This window comes from Tympanuchus pallidicinctus, unplaced genomic scaffold, assembly GCF_026119805.1.
Source record: "Tympanuchus pallidicinctus isolate F22 unplaced genomic scaffold, pur_lepc_1.0 scaffold22, whole genome shotgun sequence".
Taxonomy (NCBI): Eukaryota; Metazoa; Chordata; class Aves; order Galliformes; family Phasianidae; genus Tympanuchus; species Tympanuchus pallidicinctus.
In genome coordinates this window covers 19,731,904-19,755,698 of record NW_026294739.1, presented here as the reverse complement: position 1 = coordinate 19,755,698, position 23,795 = coordinate 19,731,904, and the positions used below count along the sequence as shown (strand labels likewise).

Below are 23,795 nucleotides of genomic sequence, written 5' to 3'. Positions count from 1 at the left end.
CTCGCTGTATTTCCTCACTTGATGAGCTTTTAAACACTCCTAGCACGAGTTCTCCAGATTTGATTTCAGGGAGCGCACAGCACGCAGGTACCCTGCTGCATCTTGGAATGAGCTGCTGGTTCAGCTGTCTGCAGATTTACGGGTGGGTAAGAGGATGGCCCAATGGAATTAAATTGGTAAAGAATTGTTAAAAATTGAAAAAAAAAAAAAAATAAAATCCAGCGTTTTCTCCTCGAAAATGATCTGTAACGTTTGCACTGCTCTGTGAAACTCTCAAGTGCCTGCACCCCCATTCTTTGCATCGAAATGCAGCTGGGATAGTTCTGCTGAGCCTCAGTTCCATCTGGCCCTCACCTGTGCAGGGCAGGGAAGATGCAAAGTCTCCCAGATGTGTGATCTTAATGTGTGTGTGTGTAAGTATGCTGGATCAGTCGCTCATTGGAGTGTCATTACTCCAAATCCAGAAATAGATAGAAGTACTCCCAGTTGTTGTTGCCTGCCAACATAAAACATACTTTAGGATTATAATGTCAATAGTCAGTTCTTGCTGGGGTTTTGGTTAACTAATGTTAAAGTGAAAAGCTAAGAGATGAGGTCAGTGGCCTTTATATAAGTAATTGAGAACGTGGGTAACATTTTATTTTCTCCATCAGATGTAAGAGCTCCCTACAGAAATACATACTTGACTTGAATATCAATAGATTTCTACTTATTCTTTCTAAAAAAAATACCTGTTAATATTTTTTTTCCTTTCAGAGTGGCTGTACTGGGGGTCAAACTTTGTTTTTCATCTGTTTCAGCCCTTCCTGCCCTCCCCTCAGCCCGAATACTGAGCATGAATGAGAGCACACGGTTCTGTTATTCGGGCAAATGGGAAAGCAGAGCTGCTGCTTGTCAGAAGGATGGGGTAGAGGAGAGCATAGGATGGTTTGGGTTGGAAGGGACCTTAAGGATCATCTAGTTCCAACCCCAGATGGGAGATAGGCAGGATGGTGACAGCGAATTCACACCCACACCAAAACTCTCAGTAGGAACGAGCACTGCACTTCAGGTAGCACTGTTTCAGTCAAACATGAAGTTAATTCTTCTAGTCATCCATTCCCAGACAAGTGGTGATAATCAAAACTGTCTGTGAGCGCTGTTAGCAGAAACTTGCTGTTATGTGATGTAGGGAAAAATATCAGGGAGTGACACAGTGCCAGAAAGCTATTGGATGTTAAGACCCAGTGCAACACCAAGTATGTATTAGTGCTCTGCTTTTACTTCCTGTTGAATAAAATAGTTTGAACTACATTTTCTCACCTTACACAGCTGCTTTAGAGAATGTACTTCTGTAATAAGTCCATAATTAGGATTATCTGTGCAGGCTAGATCCTCAGCTACCTCAGATTAGTGCTCCCCCATTCTTTGCAATGGAGCAACGCCAATTTATTGCAGCAGAGGAAGCTTCCAGTTGCCTTGGTACACTGCTTCACATCTTTGAGGGCATTAACAAACCTTCTTTAATTCAGCCTTGCACAGAACTTGCTCTGTTTGGCCAGAACCAATTTAAAAATGGACCTACTCTAGCACTGTGTTCCTATGAACTTGTAAGCAAAAGGAATCCTTTAAACATCTTCCATCGACGAATTAAATTTACAGAGCTGCCTTTCTTCTGTCAGGTGGTCTGGCTTTGCAGGCCACCTCTGTTTCCTTCTTAAATTTCAGGTTAGCCACAGACTTACAAATATTGCTGTAATTATATGCTGGCTCTTACCACTTGTTGTGGAGGAAGGAACTCCAGTGAGATAGCTCAGAAAGGAAATATTTACCTAAAAATGTTTGTATCTGTAGAGCTGACTGCGAAACGTGGAGAAGAAAAGAATCACAAACCGTAGGGAATCTCAAGGTTAAGAATACGAGTCGGAAAGAAAGCATTCTGCATTTTTCAATTAATAAATCCTCAAAAAGGCTAAAGGTTAATCAACTGATGTTTTGAGCAACACAGCAATCAATACATTTATTTTTTTTTAATGTCCTTTGGTCACGCTGGTCTGCCTTCCAGTTGGCGCAATGAAGGCTGCAGTCCCACTCTAAGACTGCTGTAGCAAAGTTCAGAAGTCCTGAGGATGCACCAGTGGAGAGTTTGCCTCCACAAACAGGTACCATCTCTGCAGCTGGTTCTTTCCCAAGTCTCTCTCTCTCTCTCTCAGCATCCCTGTTTTTCATCTTGTGCATGGGAATTGAACAAAGTCCAAATCGGTTTTTGGAACAATCCTAAATCAGGGATACTGTGAAGACAAATGGTAGATGTCTGTTACCCCAGCTGCTAAGTTAATTACTGTAATGGGAAACATCTTGAGAGAAGCATTGCATATGGTTATTAGCAATTAACCCACCACTCCAAAAATCACAATTCCTGCTAATAACAGAACACAGCACAGCCTTTCTAATTACAGTCTCTGCACGAGAATTTCTTCCAATCAGAAGGGGATGTTAAATCCTGGAACTAACTGCAATTTAAAAAGGCTTGGAGATACTGAGGATTGGGCGGAAAAATGGAAATGGCACGGGGAGGTGTGACTGCAAGCTGTAGATGTGCTCATTCACACATCCACACTCGGGGAGAAACGGCAACTTTCACAATGTCTTTGAAGGAAAATAATCATCAATGAATGCTGATGGGGAGAGAAACACACTTCAGAATAAAGACAACAGTAGGAGACTCCACGAGAGATGCCAGCTTCTCTGCAGAACTCATGGATCTCCACTCTGTTGTAAGCAATACGCCGTTCGATAATGCTTAGCAAAGGGCTGCACCTGAAAATGTAAGAACGTCCTGATCAATGAAAGAGGAGAATAATGGAAGTTATGTATTTTCCATCTGACAGAAAGTCCTGCAGTGCTACAGGAGGTGTTCTTTTTCTGACAGCTTTTATTCTATGCGATTGGCTCAGATTATAGCTGACCTGCAGAGTCGCCTGAGGGAAGCAGGACTTTGGCTGCTCAGTTCCAACGCTGGATTTAATTTGTTCCTTTCACCACTCAGGAACAGAATTCTTTCACCAACACTGCTTTGGTGGTGGGCACGACATAGTTGGTAGGAATCAAGCTCAAAGATACACCATTTTGTAGCAAATAAGTTTCGTGGCTGATTGCATCTGGTTGGTCCTGGCAGGGCTGTGTGATGTAAAAGGAGTCACTAATTCTGTGCACACCACCGTTTTTCCCTGACGTTTCCCACTGCTCCCACCATAAGAACTAGAATAAATGAGTTTGCTTTCATGTCTGCATTGTCTGTATCGGGCCTGAAGATTTAACCGACTTGGGCTCAGTCAGATCAATTATCCCAATGGGCTTTTGAAGCTGCCTTCACAAATGCTGCTTCCCCGCAACTCTTACTCATGTGAATCGTCCCATTAAAGTCAATAGCCCTGCTAGATGTTCTCAATTAAAACACGGCTGAGAACAAAACATTACATAATATTTGAAGAAGGGCACATCGAGCAGACTGGGTTTGCTTTTCAGTGTGGGATAATGTCAGTTCCTAAAGCCTGCATGCTGTCCTGTGCTGATCACGAGGGGCTGTAAACCATTCCATCCTCAGAACTCAGCTGTATTTCACCCTTCGCCCCCATGTAAAGGTTTCATCCACTAAACAGCCTTCAGCAAGCGAGGCAATGGGAATTCTGCACTTCAATAGCCCCATAAAAGGCTGAAAAAGAAAAGGAAAAGCTGCTCTTCTTAGTAACTGGGTGCAGTAATTACTGTGCATCGTTCGGAGCCATCGCACGCAGATTCGAAATACTGAATAATTCTTAATGGTTTATTGTTGAGTTCCTTAAGATAGAACAAAAATTAAATACTAATTTACCTCTCTTGGAGAAACCAGGGCCAGGCAATCAGATCCTTTGCTACTTGGCCATAATGCCATCCTGAAAGTGGTCCAAATCGGGATGATGACTCGGGACATAATTAACACTCAGCTCTGAGATAATGAAGGTCTATTATTTTATGAAGAAAGATTTCCTGGGCTTTAAGAAATAAAATGATTAGAAAACGATGTGCTCTGCGGGAGGTAATGAGATTAGCCCGACCCAGGGTCCTGCGGAGCTCCAACTGCTCCAGATGCAAGGAGGGGAGGGGAGGGGAGGAGAGGGAAGGGGATGGGAGGGCTCAGCCGTGCGGTGCGGATCTCAGGGTACAATTCTAAGGTCAGGGAAGGGCTGTGTGTTTCCTTGCCACGGTGAAGAAATCTCTCCGCCTCAGGAGTTAATCGGGGACAACTTAAAACGAGATAATGGGGGCAGGGCGCTCCGAGCCCCACAGCGAGGAGCTGAAAGGGTACGTGAGCGTAAGGGCTGTGCGAGCCCGAGGGGTCCGCGGGGCTCCTCGCCGGGGGGCTCTTCGCTCCCAGCCCCGGTGAGGGGCGGGCTGTGGGCCGGGCCTCGCCGCCCCTTTATAGGGTTTGGAGGGTGGTGGGCGGCTGCTGCTGAGAGGGGCGCGGAGCAGCGCGCGATGGGAGCGGTGTGGCTGTGCCTCGGGCTGGGCTGGGCGCTGGCGGCCCGAGTGAGCAGAGCGGAGGAGCCGAGATTGCAGCGGGGCATGTGAGTGAGGGCTGGGAAGGCGCTTTGTTCGAAGGCTCGGGGGCAGAAAGTTCGGGTGGAGACCCGGAGCTCTCCGGTGATGCTCTCGGGGCTGAGGTTTTCTTCTTCCCGGCGCTGCTGGGTGGCAGCGCTGAGCCGCGCGCGGTGCTGCTCGCTGCGGGAGCGTTACCTGCGGGAAGCGACGGAGCAAACCTCAAAGCCGCCCCGGGTGCTGCACGGACCGCGTGCAGGCGGAGCTGAGTGCCGTAGCAGCTGCAGCCCGCGGCAGTTGGCGGTGCGCGGACACAAAGAGCTGCACGCACGGCTCGCGGCGCGGACCGGCCCTCCCTGAGCAAGTTTGTGAGGTGTTCTCGGCGGTGAGCGCCCTTTGTTTCGGAATGTGAAGCGAAACGCTTATCTTTCCGGACAATTTCTTGAGTAGGACAGCCGGAAACGTGCACGGAATCCCACGGACGAAGTTTTTGCTCGCTGTAAGTGGAAATATGATGGCTGGAAACTGTTGCGTGCTTTGTGTGGAGCGCTTCCCCCTGCAGAGCTCCCCTGCATTGTTAGCAGATCGCGGACGGCCCGTCCTCCCCACCCCCAAAGCGCTGAGAGCCGTCCCGAGGTGTTCCTACCTCCATCCCTGCCCTCTTTGTTCCCCCTTCTATTTATTTGTACTTCGTACTTCGTTCAACTCCATCCCACTCTCGCAGAATTCACTGCCTGCCTTTTGGTTCTTTCCCATTACTTCTCGCGTGGCAGAAGTGAAATGTCTGAGTCTGTCGTGCAACGTGTTCTCAGGCTGTGTCAGGCTAACACACGTAAACGGCCTCCAGCAGACTCCTGGTAAACCTTACTCCATTTTGTAGGGCCACGCTGTGTAGAGAAGTCAGGTTAATGTGCTTGGAGCTCTCATGGAGTTTCTTTGAGGCTGCTTTCTCTTTCTATAAGCAATTCTCCTAGAAGAGCACCGTTGGCCCGCACAGACCTGCGGTTGCTCCATCAAACAGTGGTGATCCAGAACTTCTGATGCTGGAGGCGGTGCCAGCTGTGAATTGCCCCGAACAAATTCTGTTGTAAATGGCACCACATGGAGAGTATCTGCCGTTGTGTCCGAGCCGTTGGGAGCAGCTGTGCAGAAAAACACGGACCCTGCCCCCAGCCCTAATACCTGTGGCAAGCCCTGAGTGCTTTCACAGGTGGGATATCCCTGCAATCACTCTAATTAGCATTGCTTTTGTTGAGTCAGAGCAAGTGTAAGTATTCCTCCCCTCTCCCTTTGCCCTGCTTAGAGACTTTGGTGCCCTCAGAAATACAAGAAGTCGTTGCCTGCCCAGCTTGCACTGCCATGAATCATTCTGCTGTTTCAGTTTTGTTCTTTTGGCGTTGATGACTTGTGGTCAATGGGATGAGTACAACAAATGCATCCCTTGGCACGTTCTGTGCTGGGCGCTTTTTTCCTTGCCATTTGCTGTTGTTTTGCCTAGGATCTTATGTGGCTGAGGGTAAGAAAGATATTTCTCCTCATAATTGTTCTTGTTTTGCTGCTGACTTTGAGTGTTTACTCCTAGCTAGAAATGCACAGGGTCTGTGTGCATGTTGGTTTTCTGCTTTCAAGCCCCCTGAGGAGGCATAATGCAGAACAGATCATGGGATGACTAACTCCATCAACCATATTTCCAGACAATTAGCCCTTGATGATCTTATATTAGAACTTAGAGAACAACCAGGGTCCAAATACACATTTTCACTAAAAACCATGGCGTTTAGACCTTGAAATGAGGAGTCAACCATCTCTCATCACAAAAAGCTTACCATTAACAGTTTCCTCTGCTGCCGTAAGCCCTGTGGTTTAAAATTGGGGCACATCATGACATATAAGCGGTGATGTGTAGCTGTGCAACACTGAGCTTGCATTCAGGATTGTGCCTAACAGAAAGCAGGAGTTATTGTGGGTCAGGGCAGAAATGGGAACTGAGACCAGAAGGCTTCAGCTGCTGTCAGAGGAGGAAAACCTTTCTTCAAGAAGTATTCACTGTGTGTTTTAGAAGTATAGATGCTTCCCCACACAGAGCAGGAGGAAGGAGTGGCTACAAGGCGAATGCCAAGGCCCTCACTTTGTGCACTGCTTGGGATCTTAGCAGGAACTGAGATGTGGCTCAGTGAATGGTTCCTCCTGCTCCCAGCTAACTGAAGTGAGGGCTGCTTTGCACAGCTCACCAAGTGCAACCTGTCCCCTTGCACACTCAGCCCAGTGCCATGCTCTGTGGCTGGGCAGCCCAGGATGCTACATCAGGGGTCTGCTTTGGTTTTAAAGGATCTCACCACAATCTTTAAAACCATTTTATTTCATTTTTTAAAAAAAATTCTCAGGTGTTGCAGCTGCATATCATCATGCTACCCATAGGCAAGTCACGTTGAGTGCACCTCAAGGAACACCTGGATTTAGAGCTGGGTTCCTGCCTTAGAAACACTTTTCAGGTTTCTTTAATTCTGTGTAGGCTCCTTGAGATAAATCATTCCCCAAAAGCAAGCTGTAACATTCAGCTTTGTATCTTCATTGATACAGTGGTCAAGTAAACTCAGCCCATCTTCTGTAAAGGTGAATGTGTAGCAATGGTAGCTGTTATTGCAGGGCTTCACTGTTGGTTGTGGACACTTTAAGAGTAGTGCAAACTGCAATCCTTAATTATTTCAGGCAAGTAGATGTAATTAAAAAGCTGAAGTCTGTGTTGTTGAGGACTGGAACGCATTTCACTGTGACTAGTGGTGTACAGGGTGCTTCCATACGAGAAGATACATTTAGATCCTAATTGTTGTTTGCACTGAATTTTAATATATTTGCAGTGACGTGCAGTTTGTTTGGCTATAACAAAGCAATGCAAGTCTTCCATGAGGTGTGTGGTGGTACAGAATCACAGAATGGCTTGGGTTGGAAGGGACCTCAAGGATCATGAATCTCCCACCCCCCTGGCACAGGCAGGGCCACCAGCCTTCCCATTTAATGCTAGACCAGGTTGCTTTGTATAATTTTTTGTAGAGCTGTGTTTGGGAGCCTGGAATTCTGTCACAAGGCTCTCTGGGTGATAAGGAAGAAGGCTGTGTAGTCATGTCTTGGTTAGATAGTATCCCAGCATATTTAGATGATATGTTGGGTTTTTAAGCTTCAGCGATGCCCATTTGCAGTTGTTGAGAGTTGGTTTGTGGGGCCTGACGTGTGTTCAGGTTTGGGAGCTGAAATAAAGCAGTGTGGTACAATTCCCTTCTGCTTCTGTAATGGAAAATCTTCTGCTCTCAGAGATGGCTGTTTTTAATCCTGCTGTCCTTCTTCAGTATCCAGTAGCGGTTGCTAGGAAAGAAAATAAATATGGAAGGGTTTCTCATCTTTGTGAATATGAATGTCACGGCGAACGAAAAAATGAGCGCTGCCATTCTAGCTGCTGCACTACAGCGTGCTGCCAGCAGATCGAGCTGTGCTGGTCGGCTCCCTGACAGAACCACAGCCGCAAAAAGTTGGCGTGCAAAGCCTCTTTTCAGCAGAATTTCTGGAGGGAAGTTAACTTAGAGTTTAGGCTTTTTAACAGATAGTGAAGGGCTCTCTTTCTGTCCCCTGGTATGTTCACTGGCTGGAGGATGAAAAGAAGTGGGTGAGTGATTTCTCTGAAGTTCCTTTCCTGAATTATAACACTTTATTCAGGAGGAGAATGAGATCAAGATACTTCCATCTGAACTCTGGCAGTGGGAAATATGTGGTCATAAAATCTGATAGCCTGAAGATGGTGTGTTTTTGTACGAAGGAACTGATCTGATTTACTGTAAAATATTGCCTGGTTACATCAATGCCTGCTCTCTTAGGGAGATCTAGAAACTTGCTACCTGTGATCACAATAGCTTATATATGTATATGTATACAATTACAATTGTTTGTGAGGGTGGGCAGTGATAAGACAAGGGGGAATGGTTTTAAACTGAGGCAGGGGAGGTTTAGGTTGGATATCAGGGGAAGTTTTTCACCCAGAGGGTGGTGAGGCACTGGAACAGGTTGCCCAAGGAGGCTGTGGATGCCCCATCCCTGCAGGCATTCAAGGCCAGGCTGGATGTGGCTCTGGGCAGCCTGGGCTGCTGGTTGCACACAGCAGGGGGTTGGAACTGGATGAGCATTGTGGTCCTTTTCAACCCAGGCCATTCTATGTACACATAGTATGAGCCTTAAGTCTGCACGTTTAAGGCAAAGAAGCCATTCCTTCCTCTCACTCCCAATGGGATTTGAGTTTAAGCTACTCTTCAAAAACACCCTGAGGAGGGAGAACTTGTCAGCACTTCTTCAGGTTTAATTAAGTGTCATTCTGAAATGTTGATGTGGCTCAGGTATTTATGTACACATCAGTCACAGTAGTGGAGAACCTGGTCTGACTCCTCCACAGAACCTCGTGTTGGAAAGGATGCTTTGGATCTCAGAGAGTTAACAGCCCATATTGCAAAATCATGTTACTCACCAATTAAATACCTTCCCTCTTTGAACACAGTTAATGGATTTCCTCCTTCTGAAATCCAAGCCTGTTATTGCTTATGTTCTCTCTAAAATGTATTGCTTTTAATTTATTTCTGAGGAGAAAGAAATTTCCTTTCATTATTGCTGAATCAAAGCTTTTGAAGATTATGTGCTGAGCACACGCAGTCTTGCTCTTTTTGCTTTGGGTTCCATGCTGCTCTTGGTTTGAAAGTCAGCATTAATTGTTCTGGGAGTGCACTGAAGACTTTCCTGCCTCTACAGTGCATGCTTTCAGCTGTGTTGGTTGTACAAGCTTGTATTTTTTGGTTGCCATTGACCTCTGGATGAGTATTCAATCCATGCATTTGAAAGAGGAGGGTTAGAGGAATCTGAGTGCCTGAGTTCCCTTTTTTTTGGATTCTTTAGAGGAAGTATCATGCCTCCTTCCTTTAATAAATCAACAGCAGCTTTTGGGCAGCAGACAACACCATGCCCATACCATGTTTTTTACATGGAAAATATATCCCAATAGCTCAGGCTGTGGCTGAGAAGCAGGCTTCTTGTAGTGCTTCTTATGGTTTTATAACAGAAAATGCATCTCAAATCACCCTGCACTTATCTGTTTTGTGCCTGGTCTTTTTCAGCCAGGCTATTCCTGAGTAGGAAATGAGTTTCTGTGCACTTCAGCCCTTCACACCAGCCTGTGGTTCTGCTTCTGTGTGGCTGCTAATGCTCTGCCTACCTGACAGATGCATCATCAATTGCAAAACTGCCTGGTGGCAATCCTGCATCAGTGGTGTCAACCTCTGTTTGTCAGGGCAAAACAATTGGGATACTCCAACACTTAAGATATCAGCATGTAAGAATTGAAGTTTTCCTGCATGTATTACACATTACTTTGGAAGTAAGCTTTGAAGAAAAGTGGTTTAGTCAAAAATCTGGCATCCTCCATGAAGGAGATGGCTGAGACCAAGGTAGTTTGACAGCAGTGATGCTTTCTGCTGGCTTCACTGGTTTCAATGTCAAGCAATGCAGCATTCACTGTAAACAAAATCGGAGCTTTTCCTCCTTCTGGCTCAAGTGGTGTGATATTTTTTCAATGGCTTTCATTTTAGTATGTTAGCATTAGATCCTCCTGTGCTTTCTTGCCAAGAGAAACTTTAGCGTGCGTACCTGGCAGACTTGCTGGGGTTACTTTTATTGCTCACTCTTCTGCAGTGGAATGATAATTGAGCCTGGGTGTATTTCAAGTGAAATTTCATCCAGAAGTGCCTGCTGCTGCTTCATGCCTTCCTCTTACAGCTCACTTCTGGACAATTGTGTGCTCTGTCTTAGTGCTGTGTACATGCAAACTATCTGGTAGCCTCCTCCTGTCTGACTTTCCTCATGGTTCGTTGTTAGATTGGAGCTGGATCCTTGAGGCACAGGTTCTTGAGCTGCCTAGAAGGCACTGTGCTGCTGGAAGGGTTTCTCAGTGCTGCTCCTGGATGCTGTCCTTTCCAATCTCTTGTTTAAAAAATAAATAGCCCCAGCTTAGAGATGTGAGGAGGTATGCAGAAGGCAGTTAGCAACGCACAAGCCAACCACAAAGAAGACCAGAGGGGTTAGGGAGATGCTAACAGGTCATTTTGCAATTATTTCCTATTTGGGTAGCACACTCTTCAGACTAAGCCTCACTCCAGCCTTGTTGTTGGATAACCTGCTGTTCTGGGTGCAGTACACACAGCAATGTGCTCAGCTTCCCTGCACGTGAATGGATGTGGGTATTAGGAGTTCATTAGAGTTGCATGCTGAAGTGATGATGTTACGTTTTTCCATCCCCTCTGGGTCTGTGCTTTACCTGATGTCTTACCTGATCCTGCAGAAGCCAGCCAGAAAGTAGCAGAAAGTGTGAAACTGGGTGTTGCTGGGAATATTTGGTTCTAGTTCAAATAAATAAAATAACTCCTTGATTAAAGATGCAAAAAAAAAAGAAAAAGTGACTGGGCATAATAATCAGTGCATGTTTATCTTCTACATTTCTTGCTAAACAAAACAGATTATCCTACCCTGGGGGAAGGAGGAGGATAGTTAAGTAGAAGCTGAAGGACAGACGCTGCAGCCTGATAGCAGTAGGAACTAAAAATCTTATTGTTGTTATAATAGTTGAGTGTGTAATTAATCATCTCATATTGATTTGCTTTGCATCTGGATGCGGTGCACAAAGGCTGGAGGAACTCTCGTGTTATTTAGCTGCTCCATCTAATCAGAGAGAGGATGTGAATAAGACACAGCAGTGCATTAGTAACCCGTGGGGTTAAGAGTCTTCTGTGGCAGACCTGCATCCACAGATCCCGAGCACAGCAGTGATAATGAGACCTAATCTAAATGAGCCTGGTGCTCCCAGTCTATATCCCAGAGGGCACATAAACATCACAAATATTGATACGGGATCAGTAGAGAGCAGGGATTGATTAGCGGTCAGGGGAGCAGGATGCCCTAATTGTCTCTGGTAGTGCTGATTAATTTTATCTGAGAAATGTGGGGAAATGAGCCTTAAAATAGTTGAAGGGTGGAAAGAAGAGTTTGTGGCAGTTTTTAAAGGGAAGAAATGTCTCTTCTGTCATTCCAGTCTTTGTGGACTATTGTTGCTCTTAACCAAAATATCTCCATATACAAAATGTATAACTATTTTTTGATTTGCTCTTTAGACCTTTTCATCATTTACTTCCTAACTTGATTTCTGCATTTGGACAAAATTTACTTTTTCCTTTTCCTCTTGAGTTGCTCCTTATAACAAACCCTGATCAATATCCTGTTTGCACACAGCATCGTAGTGCTGAGCTGTTCCCTTCTGGAGCACAGCATGCTTCTGCAAGGCTCCTTCTGGAGCACTCTTACAGAGGAAGCTGCTGGTTCTTGTGCTCAGGTTGCAAATTCTTCAGCTGAGGCCATGCAGTCTGCGATGCCTTGCATGTAGGAAGATGTTAACAGCCTTCTGCTTTAGTGTGAAAGTGATGTCATTCACTCGGTCTCTGTGGCAGACCTGCAATCAGACAGCCAATGTTTTTTACTTCATATTGTTTTGTCTTAACTGCACTGTTGAAAGAAACCTTCAGGGATATCTGAATGTCTGTTTGCTCTCTCACTGCCATTAAACTGATCCAGCTTCAGCTTTCTGGTTTTTAAGTTGGGACAGGGTAGAAGGTGGATTGATGGAAGGAAAGGCTGACTTCCCTTGTCGTTCAGGGGTCCAGGTGTTAGGGTTGTGCTATGCAGACTAAAACTGTCATGAAGACAATGTACCTCCTGGAATGGCAGAGCTGCTCCCATGTGCTCACTTGTCTTCCTTTCTCTTCACCCCTTCATCCCCCTGTGGAGCACACATGCCAGCAGTGTGCAGAAAGCTGCCTCCACGCTCCCAGGAGCAGATGGGCTGTGCTGGTAACTGCACTTTCCTTGTTACATGGAAACGGTATTGCACTTGATCAAAAGAACCAATCTATTGCTATATGAGATTACATCTGGTTGGGTGATAACGTGCAAAATAACTGCTCTACTGTCCTTCCCTGTCTGCCAGAATCATGGGCAGGAATAAAACCAGTGTAAGTCACTTTGGAAATGGTAAATCTGGGGCTTCTGTCATCCATCCTCTGCCCTGAGTTGTGGGAACCCTGTGGGTCTTTCACTGGGGAGCTTGTTTGGGATGCTGCTGAGGTTCAAAGACCCCAAAATGCTGCTTTTTTTTTTTTTTTTTTTTTTTAATGCTTTAGTCTGTGTCACCAAGCCTACAATTATTTTTCTTTTCCTGCCTTGTCCCCATGCTGTTCCCCTTTACCACTCACAGGGTTAGTAGTTGGAATATTTAATCTTAAATTGCAAGATTAGAAAGGCTGTTCTGAGTGGAAGCTGAGACTTGTGTAGGTGCACGCCTTTGGGATTTGGTGCCTTCAAGAAAGATGCAAATGAAATAAAACTCTTGGGATGGATGAGAGCAGAGTGCATTGAGCTTGTGGCCCACAGGCAGCCAGTGAAAGGCACAAGAGAAGTGTGAGTGTGCAGCAGAGCTTTGCTTCAGCCTCAGTGTGAGATTCAGGGGTGCCTTGAGGCAGCTTAGCAGTATTCCTACTTCACAGACCTCCACGTGGTTGATTATTTTGACTTCATTTTTTTTTTTCTACAAACATGTATATTCCCCTTTCAAAATGTAAACCCAAGAATGAATTATATTCCTTCTGGAGATGCTTTTAATTCTCTGATCTTTTCCTGTTGTGCAGTGGCTCTTGCTTCATGTTGATCCAATTATCTGTTCATTGGAATCTTAAGTCCTGAGCTGTGTATAGGGTGCCTTTGTTTAAAGGGCAGACTCTTAATGCAAATATTAAGCTAGAGCTTTCTGGCTTGCCTGACTCAGACTGAGGAGCTAATAATAGCCTTGGTGTTAGTCTTGGCTAACAGAGAGCACTGGTGTATAAAGGTGTTAAGGGATTGGTGTATCAATCAAATCAGAGAGCATAATACACACGTGTTTGGTTTATTTTAACACTTAAACTCTCAATAAGAAGTATTCTGAATGCAACGGACACGACAGTAAAAGTGGAGCTCTCCTTGCCTAAATGTATGTTTATAGAATCACAGAATGGCCTGGGTTGGAAGGAACATCAAGGATCACCAAGCTCCAACCCCTCTGCTGCAGGCAGGGTCACCAACCTCCACATTTAATACCAGCCCAGGCTGCCCAGGGCCCCATCCATCCAAACAGGCCTTGAACACCTCCAGGGATGGACAGGAGATCCACAACCTCTCTGGCTTTTCATCCACTTGAGCTTCAGTTTAGTCTTAGGTGGCACCTATCGAGCAGAGAGCCGTAACACATAACTAACTGCATTTTGTGTGGTACTTCTGTTCCAGCAGCTTGCTTGTTTATGTGTTATCTATCGAAGAGCAGTGAGACAGAGGGCTGAACTTCGTGTGTTGTGAGCTGGGAGCTGCGTTTGAGGAGGGGATGTGTGTTGCCCTTGGTTTTGCAAAGGATTCCATGTTATGCAACTGCTGCAGTTGAGTTGCAATGTAGCAGAGGTTTCAATATTTGCCTTTACGTTATCCCAAGGGCATGCTGGGGGAATGGCTTGCTTTGAATAAATCTTAATAAGCATTTGACTTTATGCTGCTGCCTTTCTTTATTCTGCGAGTGCTGTTTGTTCCTATTAACTGTATCATAGAAGTCAATACAGCCATTCCTGGACACGTGGCAACAGCACACGAGAGGAATTTATAGGATGGGCTCAGTCTGTCATTACAACAATTGTCAGCTTCGTTCTTTTATTTATGGAAGTGTGGTGCAGACGAATGTACCTTTATCTGGAAATTTTTAGGCAATTCTAATAAAAGGAGATATGCATGAATTATCAGTACATGATGTTCCATTCACTAGAGGGAGAGTCATTTTAAAAAAGCCTGCTAAGTGAGACATGGTTGCTAAGTAAGGCAAGGGTTTTATTAGACCAACTGACGTAATGGAAAAAGAAAGCAGGCAAGATTTTGGGCATACAAAGAGCTGCTTTGGATGTGAAACAAACAGCAGACTGTGCTAAGAATGGGCTGAGAACAATTGCTTTGAACTTAAACTAAATACGCTGAGTGCTGAGGTAATGTGAGAGGAAGGAATAGCTGGCACACATGGGCTGTTGAGTAGTGGAGGTGACATGGAAGCAGAGCAAGGGTGGTTCCAGGAGGAATTGAGGCAATCTGAAACTACACTGCTGTCTTCTGCTTTGCTTTGCAGTGTTGGCAGGCTCAAAGAATAGGAAGCATGGAGCCATCTAACAAACATCAATAACTGCAATCTCCCCACGGAGGAAGAAATATATGGGGTAGTGGGGAAGGGATCTGAAGGGGCCATGTTCAAGAAACCTTCTCTCAAGAACCTTAGGGATGGGATGTGGGGAAAGCGATGTGCCTTAATTCTGTGTCTTGCACTCAGTCAGCAGCAGAGCTTAAGTTCTCAGAGCTGACAGAAATTCTGTCTCCTGTGAAGAAAAGGACTAAAAGGTTCTCTTGAAAGCTGGGGGAAGGCCTTGGGGGGCTGATGGATCTTTCTGTGTTCTGGTGTGAGTTGTCTGGTGTGCTGTGGTTGATTGCTGCAGTCTCCAGGAGGATCCACAGTGATGGAAGCATGTATTACGTTCTGTAGAAGCAAGAGATGGAGGTTGTGATGTTTTCATTTTGGAAAGAAACTGAAATATTATAGTTTAGGAAATGTCTGTTTAAATGGTCGCATTGCAGATGGTGTGCGTTGGTCCCACTGAAAGTGTGGTTTAGGGTAATGGAGATTTGCAGCTACTTCAGTGCCTGGGGGAATTAGGTATCTTAGTTCAGGGGACTGCTTTTTATCAAGGTAAGTTTATCCAGGACAAATGTACTATTTATGCCTTTCTATCATAAGATAGGCTACCTACATAATGAAAGTCACGTCCAAAACTGTGCCCCAGTTGTCCAGTCTGGGACTATTTGGTTGTTTGTTTCTTTTTATTTTTTTATCAGCAGCACCTTTCAGAGACCTGCTTGGGTTTCTCATTTGAGGTGTTTTGCATGACTGTAGACCCCTTAATGTTGAGACTTTTTCCAACAACAGTGCACGGGTTGCTGCTTTTCATGCCAGCTGGGGAGATACCACCCAGCAGAACTAAAATGGAGAGGGGGGAAATGATTCAATTGTGGTGCCTGACTTTTCAGTTCTTATATTGCCTGCCTTAGGTACGCCGTAGTTCTGGTAGGCCTGCTTGTCGAGGAACTGGCAGGTTATGCACTAGAATGGTGTCGATAAGATTATGATTTGGCAACCGAACCTTGGTCTGTTTTATTGAAGGTAGAACAAATAAAACCAGTGCTGATTAGATGAGCTCCTTCCTCTTGTTCTTCTGGTAACCAAAGTCACACCTGACACTTCTGCTACACTGTAAAGTGGCTTTGATCTAGGCAGGCAGCTATTTCCAAGTGTTTAACTCATTGGTAAAAATGACCCTGCTTATAGGATTTTCCTGTTCTGCACAGGCTGAATTTAATGATGTTGGTAAGCTACCTGAAGACCTGCAGATGAAAGATCTACTTCTCATTAGAAAAGCTTCATTGTGTGGTATTCAGACATAACAAGGCTGCAAAGTACTTTGGGGCCCCTGAGGTAAAAAAGCCCAGTAAATCCTGAAAGAGATATTGCCAATATCCAGTGTAGCTAATGATAACTCTAACTGCCAGGCTGCTGTTGGGCGAGAAATATTATTTATTGCATTAATGGTGAAAGCAAGTTGCTTTCTATCCATTCTATCACAACCTCACGTTTATGCTTCTGTCAGCTGACTGTGTATTCTTCATAGCCTGACCAGGGCTCTCTCAAAGTGGAAGAACTCCCCTGTTAGCTGTGTGGCACACCTGCTACATGTTTACAAATGCTAAATGAGAACAGATATACAAAGTTCATGGTTTTGTCTCTGTGTTTTGATCGTGGAGGTTTACATTTGCAAAGGCTCTGTGGCTAGAGCTCACTGCTCTAATGGAGCTTAATTATTACATTAGCAGTCTGGCATGCTATTCCAGAAATAGCTTTATTTCAGTGTTGCTACATGAGACCACTGTATTGAAAGTCACCAAAAAGAGCTTTGTAGCTTCAGTTGGACTTGGTATGCTCTATGCAGAATTATTTTCTGTTATTCAGAACTTTCCAATTTACACCAGGAATAGAATTAAAGCAAGGCTGGCAGCATCTCTGCAAAACCCTCAGTCCTTTTGTAACCAGAGCTTGGTAGCAGGATGAGGATTACATACCATCCTACAAAGCAACACTTCTATTTTGCTCTTGCTGTTTTTGGTATCCTCAGCAGGGAACAGCTATGCTTCCTCTTTAAATCTCATATGCTTCCCTGAGGAGGCAGATAGCAGAGGGGGGCTCTTACAGAATGCCCTTTTCCCACAACAATTGCTTAGATACATCTTATCTGCACTTGAATCAATGGAGCAGCTCCCATTGAATTGTACAGCCTGAATTTCATTGTAAGTTTTGTTCGGTTTACATGCTGTTTTCTAAGGCAGAATCTGTTTCTATTATTTATACTCCGTCTGGCTATCTGGTAGCTGCTCTGCAGAGGTCAGTGCCTGTTCCTACCCTGCTTTGTCAGCTCGATAGTGGTTGCTGTGTGCTCCATAAGGAGCAATGGGGCTCCCAGCATTTCTAGCACAGGCATGGATGGCCTCAAGCGCCTTTCAGGCTCCCTCACCTCAGCCATCAGCTTTTTTGCTTACCAAGCACCACCCTTTGTCAGCAGAGCCTCATCTGAAAGACCATTGTTGTCTACAGACAGCAAAGAGTGCTGAGTTGTCCATCACATCCTGCTCAGGCACTGCAGGTCTCATTTTCTGGGAACGAGGTGCAATTGCATTTTGCTGGCCTAGCTGTTCAGAGGCCAGCTCTTGTGCAAGAAAATTGCTACCAGGATTGTGTTCCTGCTCGTGGCTTATGCAACCAAAACAGTAATGAAATCTTGGCTCTGTTCAGGTCTGTGACACTTGCCAGGCTGAATTCTCTGGGCTGATTTGTCAGGTGTTGATGGGTGCTGCTCTCTTGTTGTATCAGTTCAAGGTGGAAAAAGTCACAGATCCACAGTATTTTTAGTAATGTTTCTAACTCTTAACTGTTGCAGGTAGCTTAGCTTTCTGTATGTTCTTCTCAGATTTTCAGATATTGCATTGGAGAGAATGAAATGTGATTATTTTCTTTTCTTTCCCCAAAGGCCAAATGTCTGCCCCGTGTTGGAGCTGGTGCTGGTGGGACACCAACAGCCATGTGTTCAGGCCTTCAGCCGCATGGTGAAGATGTGGAAACAGGGCTGCACAGGGAGGAGGTGGTGCATGGGATACGAGAGGAGGTAATTAGTGATACAAATGAATTCTGGTACTGACACTGAAAGCAGTTTCTTTGTACTTTGAGAGTTCAGTCTGTGTAATCTCCTGAGATATATGCAATTTGGTTTTGGGCATATCACATCTTGCTGAGTCCTTAAGTCTGTTACTGGGTGGAAAATGTGACTTGCGTGTTTTGGATGTGTCATGGCCTTCTTGACTTAGCTTTAAATCACAATTTTGTACTCTGCTACTGATATGTGAATAAGCTGACTTGTTCTCTCAAACTGATTCTCTTTGAAGGTCTGGTTACTACACTGTGTACAAGCAGGTGTACAGAATGGAGCACCAGACTGTCTATAAGTGCTGCCCTGGGTGGGCTCAACACAACAGCGAACCTGGCTGCTTGCATAGTAAGTTGATGATGGCAAAACTGTGACAGAACAATGACTGAAGAGATCATATCCTTGGGCCTTTCTGCATCTTCTTTCTAGAAAGATTTTTCTTGCTATTTATAACTGGGAGTTCTAATTATGAAGAGGGAATCTATGAATGGAGAAGAAGCTGCAGTTATCTTTCCACCCTGAGGTTCTCCATCTGATGAGAGCCTGTTGCTATCAGTAATTCTTAAGCATGACTGGATGTTTTACTGAAACATGGAATTAAGTTGAAATGGTTGGGAAGCACTTTGTCCACTGTTAACAAGACATCAGTAAAAAACAACAATCTACTCACTGTTTATTTTTGCTGCTCCTTTCATCAACGGTTGTGTTTGCAGCTTAAAAGCAAGCATCTGTTCCTATGTATCTTTAATCTTTCTACCAACTTGAGGACTGCATTCAGAGATTGCTTTTCTTTTTTTTCCTCTTTATTCTTAAAAAAACCAAAACAAAATCCAACCACCTGAGAGCCTATTAGTGTCAGTGTGAATCTGCGTGTTTAGTGTGCGTTTCTTCTGTTGTAAGAAGTCAAAGGCATGCTTATAATCTGCATATTAGTCTCTGGCATAAAGGAATGTCACATATTTGAGCACTGGTGGCAGTACAGAATTATTTTCTTCTGAAAGAGCAGCTGAGACTTGTTGCAGATCGTTTAAGGCACAAAGGTAGCCACAGTGTTCTTTTGTATTTGATACTCTTAACAAATTTGGCTCAAGGAGGTGGAATTTAACCTGTTCTAAGTGAATAATATTCTGAGTTGAAAGAAAGTACCTTCACTTCCTCAGACATACATAACATCTTCTAATACCCTGCTGTTGTCTGCCTACTGCTGCATTGCCCTTCAGCAGTTCATCCCTTCTGTCATTCTACATGCTTCTGAGTCCTATGAAATTGTTTTCTACCTTTGAAGTGTCTTCAGGTGAAACCACGTTGCCCTAGACTTATTTTCATTAGAATTAAATTTAATGCTATCAACATTATAAATATCTGCTTTCTGATTTTAAAAGAATTTCATTTTATTTGGATGTTCTGTTGTAGTAGGCTATGAAAAGAGGAGGTAATTCTGGAGAATCCTTGGCAAAAAAAAAACAAAACCACTCTGCTTTGTTCTGTTTGTTCTAGTGCTGTGTGCTGCTGACACTTGCTTCAATGGAGGGAAGTGTTCTAAAGAAGGACCTCACGTGTGCCAGTGTCCTGCAGGATTTCAGGGTCCTCGCTGCCAGTATGGTGAGTCAAATGTCAACCATTGCAAATGCATCTGTGATGAACAGTGTTGCTCCCTGTTTGAGTAAAATGCACATAGAGGAACACTTATAAACAGAAATACCTTGTTACCGTTGGCTGTTGTGATTGGGGCAAAGAGTGTCAGACATGGCAATTTCCTTTTCAGCCCTGTTGGAAAAGTCAGCAAGCATTATTGCAACAAGTTTGTGTTTTCCAGGCCCTGGTCATAGAAAACATTTATTCATTTGTAAGCAAACAATTAAATAAAATGCAGAGCCCTTCACAATGAAACTTCTGACACCAGGCTACAGGATTTCAACCTCTGCCTTCAGGCAGTGTTACTCAGCTAAGCAGACCCTAGCAATGGTTCTCTGTACGGGCAGGAAAGAAATACATGAGTTTACACGTAGCTTGGTATGAACCAGTGTCACACCAATGGAGATTGCTTTGTTATGTAGAGCTGCTGCTTCGAGGTAAGCAGGATTAGAATCTCTATGGAGCCCATGTAAGAAGCTTTAACCAAATGCAATATTTCTCAGCAAATTCTGAACTGTCTTCACTAGACTTTCGAGTCTTCCTTCTGTTGTCTGGAAATACCTACAGCATTAAAGCACTTCTAACAGCAGATTATGTGGTCGTAGCACGCGGATAGCAGAGGTCAGATTTTCGGCCTGAAATGAGATTGTGCAGTCTCTATTTCACAGGTTGGTGGCTGCGGACACTGCAGAAACAAAGTGAGGCATCCTGCAGTCCTTGCTCTTTGCAGTCGGGTGGAACTTTATCTTGGTGGCTTGTCTGCTTTCTATTGATTCCGAGGGTTTGAATGGAATTTCAGCAGTCATCATTTCCAGGTTTATACAGTAGCTGCTATCGCAGCCTGGCAGGAGTGCGTTTATAAATTAAATTCTGAAGGGAAAAACCTCTCTTCTGAAAGAACATCATGGACATTTCACCTGCCTAACAAAAGTAAGGTAATTTAGAGTGCAAGGCTTCTTAACCATTGCAGGCATCTCCAGTCAGATGATTGTGGAGGCTCATATCATATTTGTTGCAAACAAAACTAAAGAAAATGTTCTGTGGAGCTAGCAGCCTTAGCATCTGGGCTTTTTCCAAGGGCTTTTTATTGTATTTTTCTGGCTGAAGTTGGAGCACTGCTGTTTTAGGTAGCCTGAGTTTTAATGCAGCTGTGTTACTTAACTGTAGCACACTGCTTTTTAAATGGTCATTAAATCTCCTCTATCCTCCCTGCAGCTTTACTGGAAAATAAATAATTTTCCTTCCTACACTTAACATACAGGACAAGGTGATCTCTTCTACCAAAGGCTTTGGCTTTGAGGTTTCGGTGAATCAGATGAGTGTCAGACCATAATGTACAGTTCTTGAATATAATAGATAATAGATAGATATAATGAATATAATAGATAATAGATCATGTTAATTGTATATAATATATAATGAATATAATTCATTATTGTATATATATGTGTATATAGTACATACATTGTATATATTGTGTATATATATTGTATATAATATATAATGAATATATAATGAATATAATAGATAATAGATCATGTTAATTGCAATGGTGTTACACAATGGCATCCTTTCTGGTAACTCTGGTTATTGGCCACTGTTGGTGCTGTGGCCACCTCTCAGTGTCCTGTTAGAGGAAAATCCATTAGCAATTGACAACACACTCATTATTTGATTGCATTCTGAGTTGTTGCAGTATCCCATCTGTTATCCCTTCAGCCCTTCTGCTCACCTGCTTTCTGCTTTTGCTGTTCAGCACTGACAGCTGATTTGAAAGTTTAGTATATGTAAGAGTTCATGATCACCATGCTTGGCATTGTGTTCCACAGACAACAGAGAGAACATTACTGAGAAATAAAACAAAAAGAGGAGAGCTAATTAAAATTAGACCCTCTAAACAAAAAACAAGCAAGAACAATAACAGAACACCCACACAAACAAATGGAAACGTTTCAAGACCTTCCTGATCTGTTTTCCTCTGTTGCATTTAACGTTTGCCCCTAAGTTTATTAGTAAGTAGGTCATCCTCCTGGAGATCCAGCTGCTGTGTGCTCTGCATGGTCTGTCCCACAGAAAGTTTGTGGCAGATCGTTGGGAATGACTGACGATGGCCCCCTGCATCACAGCAATGTGCAGCAGAGGTGATTATTCACAACTGTCACAATCAAATCTAATGACTTCTCAGGGTGCTTTAGCAGCCTGTAGCACAATGTTATTTCTGATTAGATGCTGAGAAGGTTATGATTCCTGTAACAAACTCCATGTAATTGTGACTAGAAGAGATGCATTACTGCATCTCTTGTATACCTCAAAGTTTTATTATTTTATCCACACGAGCAGCAATAAAAACTTAGTAGGAAGATTTATGAGTGAAATGGTTGAGCTCTTCATATAGCCATTACAAGGATTCAGTAACAGATTGAGCTGTCTCTCTCTCTGTCTGTTGCAATTTGTCTTGTAATAATAGACTTATATCAATTACAATATAAACTTACGAGCTGTGGTGTTTTTTTTTTTTTTAACTTGTTCAGAAGTTGAGATTCTCATTTCTCTTGAGCTCAGAAAAAGGGACAGAAAACCTGTAATAATAATTAACAAAACCCAGTGCCAAGAATAAATCAGCTTCAGTGCTGGTTTCATTGTTATTTGCTAGCTGTCCTGATAATCTCAGGCACCTGAGCTGGACTTAGAAATGAGTTAATTTGATTTAGCTTTTTTAATTCAGACTTGGAAGTTGTATTTGGACATGCAGCTAGTGAGAGCATTCCAAGTTCTACAAACAGGAGTAACTTCCCTCCTTGTACAAATAAAAGTGTGCAATGCGAAAAATAAGGATTAGTTTTGACTCTTAAACTGAGATCTGATGAAGAAAGGTTTATTGCTTTTTGGAGTTCCTCCTCCTCTGATATTAATGCACAAAATGAAGGAACAGGCTTTGTTGGTTTGACCAAAGCAAAAGCTTTCCATTACAATGACTTTGCAAAAAGCTACTGTGACTGGCAAGGTGACCAAAATTGGGCATCTCTGAGAAGATGGGTATTTTGAGATGTTTAAAAACAGGTGTGGAACAACCAAGGCAGACTCCTCACAAAGTGAGATTTTCTGTCTTAATCACTGGAGAAAGGCTGAATGCAAAGATGGAATATTCCAGTGTCTTACGGACTCAAAGTACAGATGCTTCAATTTTACAGTGCAGTACTTGCTGTAATGCAGGTGAAACTTAAATTCTTTACACTAGCTAATGTAAATTGCTAAATATTACATGCTTGGGAAGCAGTGTGGTCTATGAATGCAGTGCTTGCCTGATGTGTGAGATAAGAGCTGTTTTTCACCTGTCACTGACCTTGGATATGAATTCAATAACTTTGGCAAATTATACCGCCGTGCCTCAATTTCTTTGTGTGTGAAGTGCTGATAATAATAGTTCATTTCTTTGTAAAGTGCTTTGAGACCTAAGTAATTAAGCATGAGATAATAGCATTGGAATGTGTATATAGAGGCAGAATGTCCACTGCACGGTTAGCTAAAATGAAATGCTTATGTGATGGATATTTATCAGTTCATTGACTAGCTGTCAATCTATTCCTTGACTTTGGTCACACACTATTAAGGTATTGAACTGTATAAAGATTTTAGTAAACAACTGTGAGCACCTCCTACTCTGGATGGATAAGAGTTTGCACTACAGAACTAGTTAAAGAAAACACTTTTTATAAATATTGAATGAAATGGTATGAAGCCTGATGGATCTTCTTGCAACTTAAGAATACCCTTTCATGGTGAATGTTTCCTTCTCTATTTCTCTAGTAAATATCTCTAGGAGTTGCATGATGAATGCTCTTCCTGCTTAATACTTGTCTCTTGGAGAAATGCATGTTTCCTTCTGTGAGACTGAGGACCTGGATAAGCTTTACAGGGCAGTATATATCCATATATATCCATAAGGCTGTGCTACTCATTTTGCTTCTTTCTGAAATCACTTAAAATGGTAAAAGTCAAACCTAAAGTGCCATGGATCTGTTACCCACAGCGATGCCTTTAGATTTCATCTTTCCTAGGAGAACTAGATCATATTTGTGGTTTTGAGGGTAGATTAATTCTTTGTCTGCTTATGTGGTGCTGTTGATTGCAAGGCAGATCTAGGATCCAAAGCCCTTCAAAGTA

At 43.5% G+C, this 23,795-nt stretch overlaps 1 protein-coding gene across 6 annotated transcripts in view; it reads left to right on the top strand.

The window, feature by feature from the left end:
• Positions 1 to 4,485: 4,485 nt before the first annotated feature.
• Positions 4,486 to 23,795, top strand: part of LOC128082672 (multiple epidermal growth factor-like domains protein 6) — a 160,061-nt gene continuing 140,751 nt past the window's right edge. For all 6 annotated transcript variants that reach the window (XR_008207775.1, XM_052687083.1, XM_052687082.1 and 3 more), the window contains exons 1-4: positions 4,486 to 4,586; positions 17,823 to 17,957; positions 18,235 to 18,344; positions 19,494 to 19,598. Coding sequence is in view for 5 of the 6 variants with exons in the window: in XM_052687083.1 (XP_052543043.1) it covers positions 4,498 to 4,586; positions 17,823 to 17,957; positions 18,235 to 18,344; positions 19,494 to 19,598 (439 nt within the window). In the remaining variant the exon portion in view is untranslated. The remainder of the gene's footprint in view (positions 4,587 to 17,822; positions 17,958 to 18,234; positions 18,345 to 19,493; positions 19,599 to 23,795) is intronic.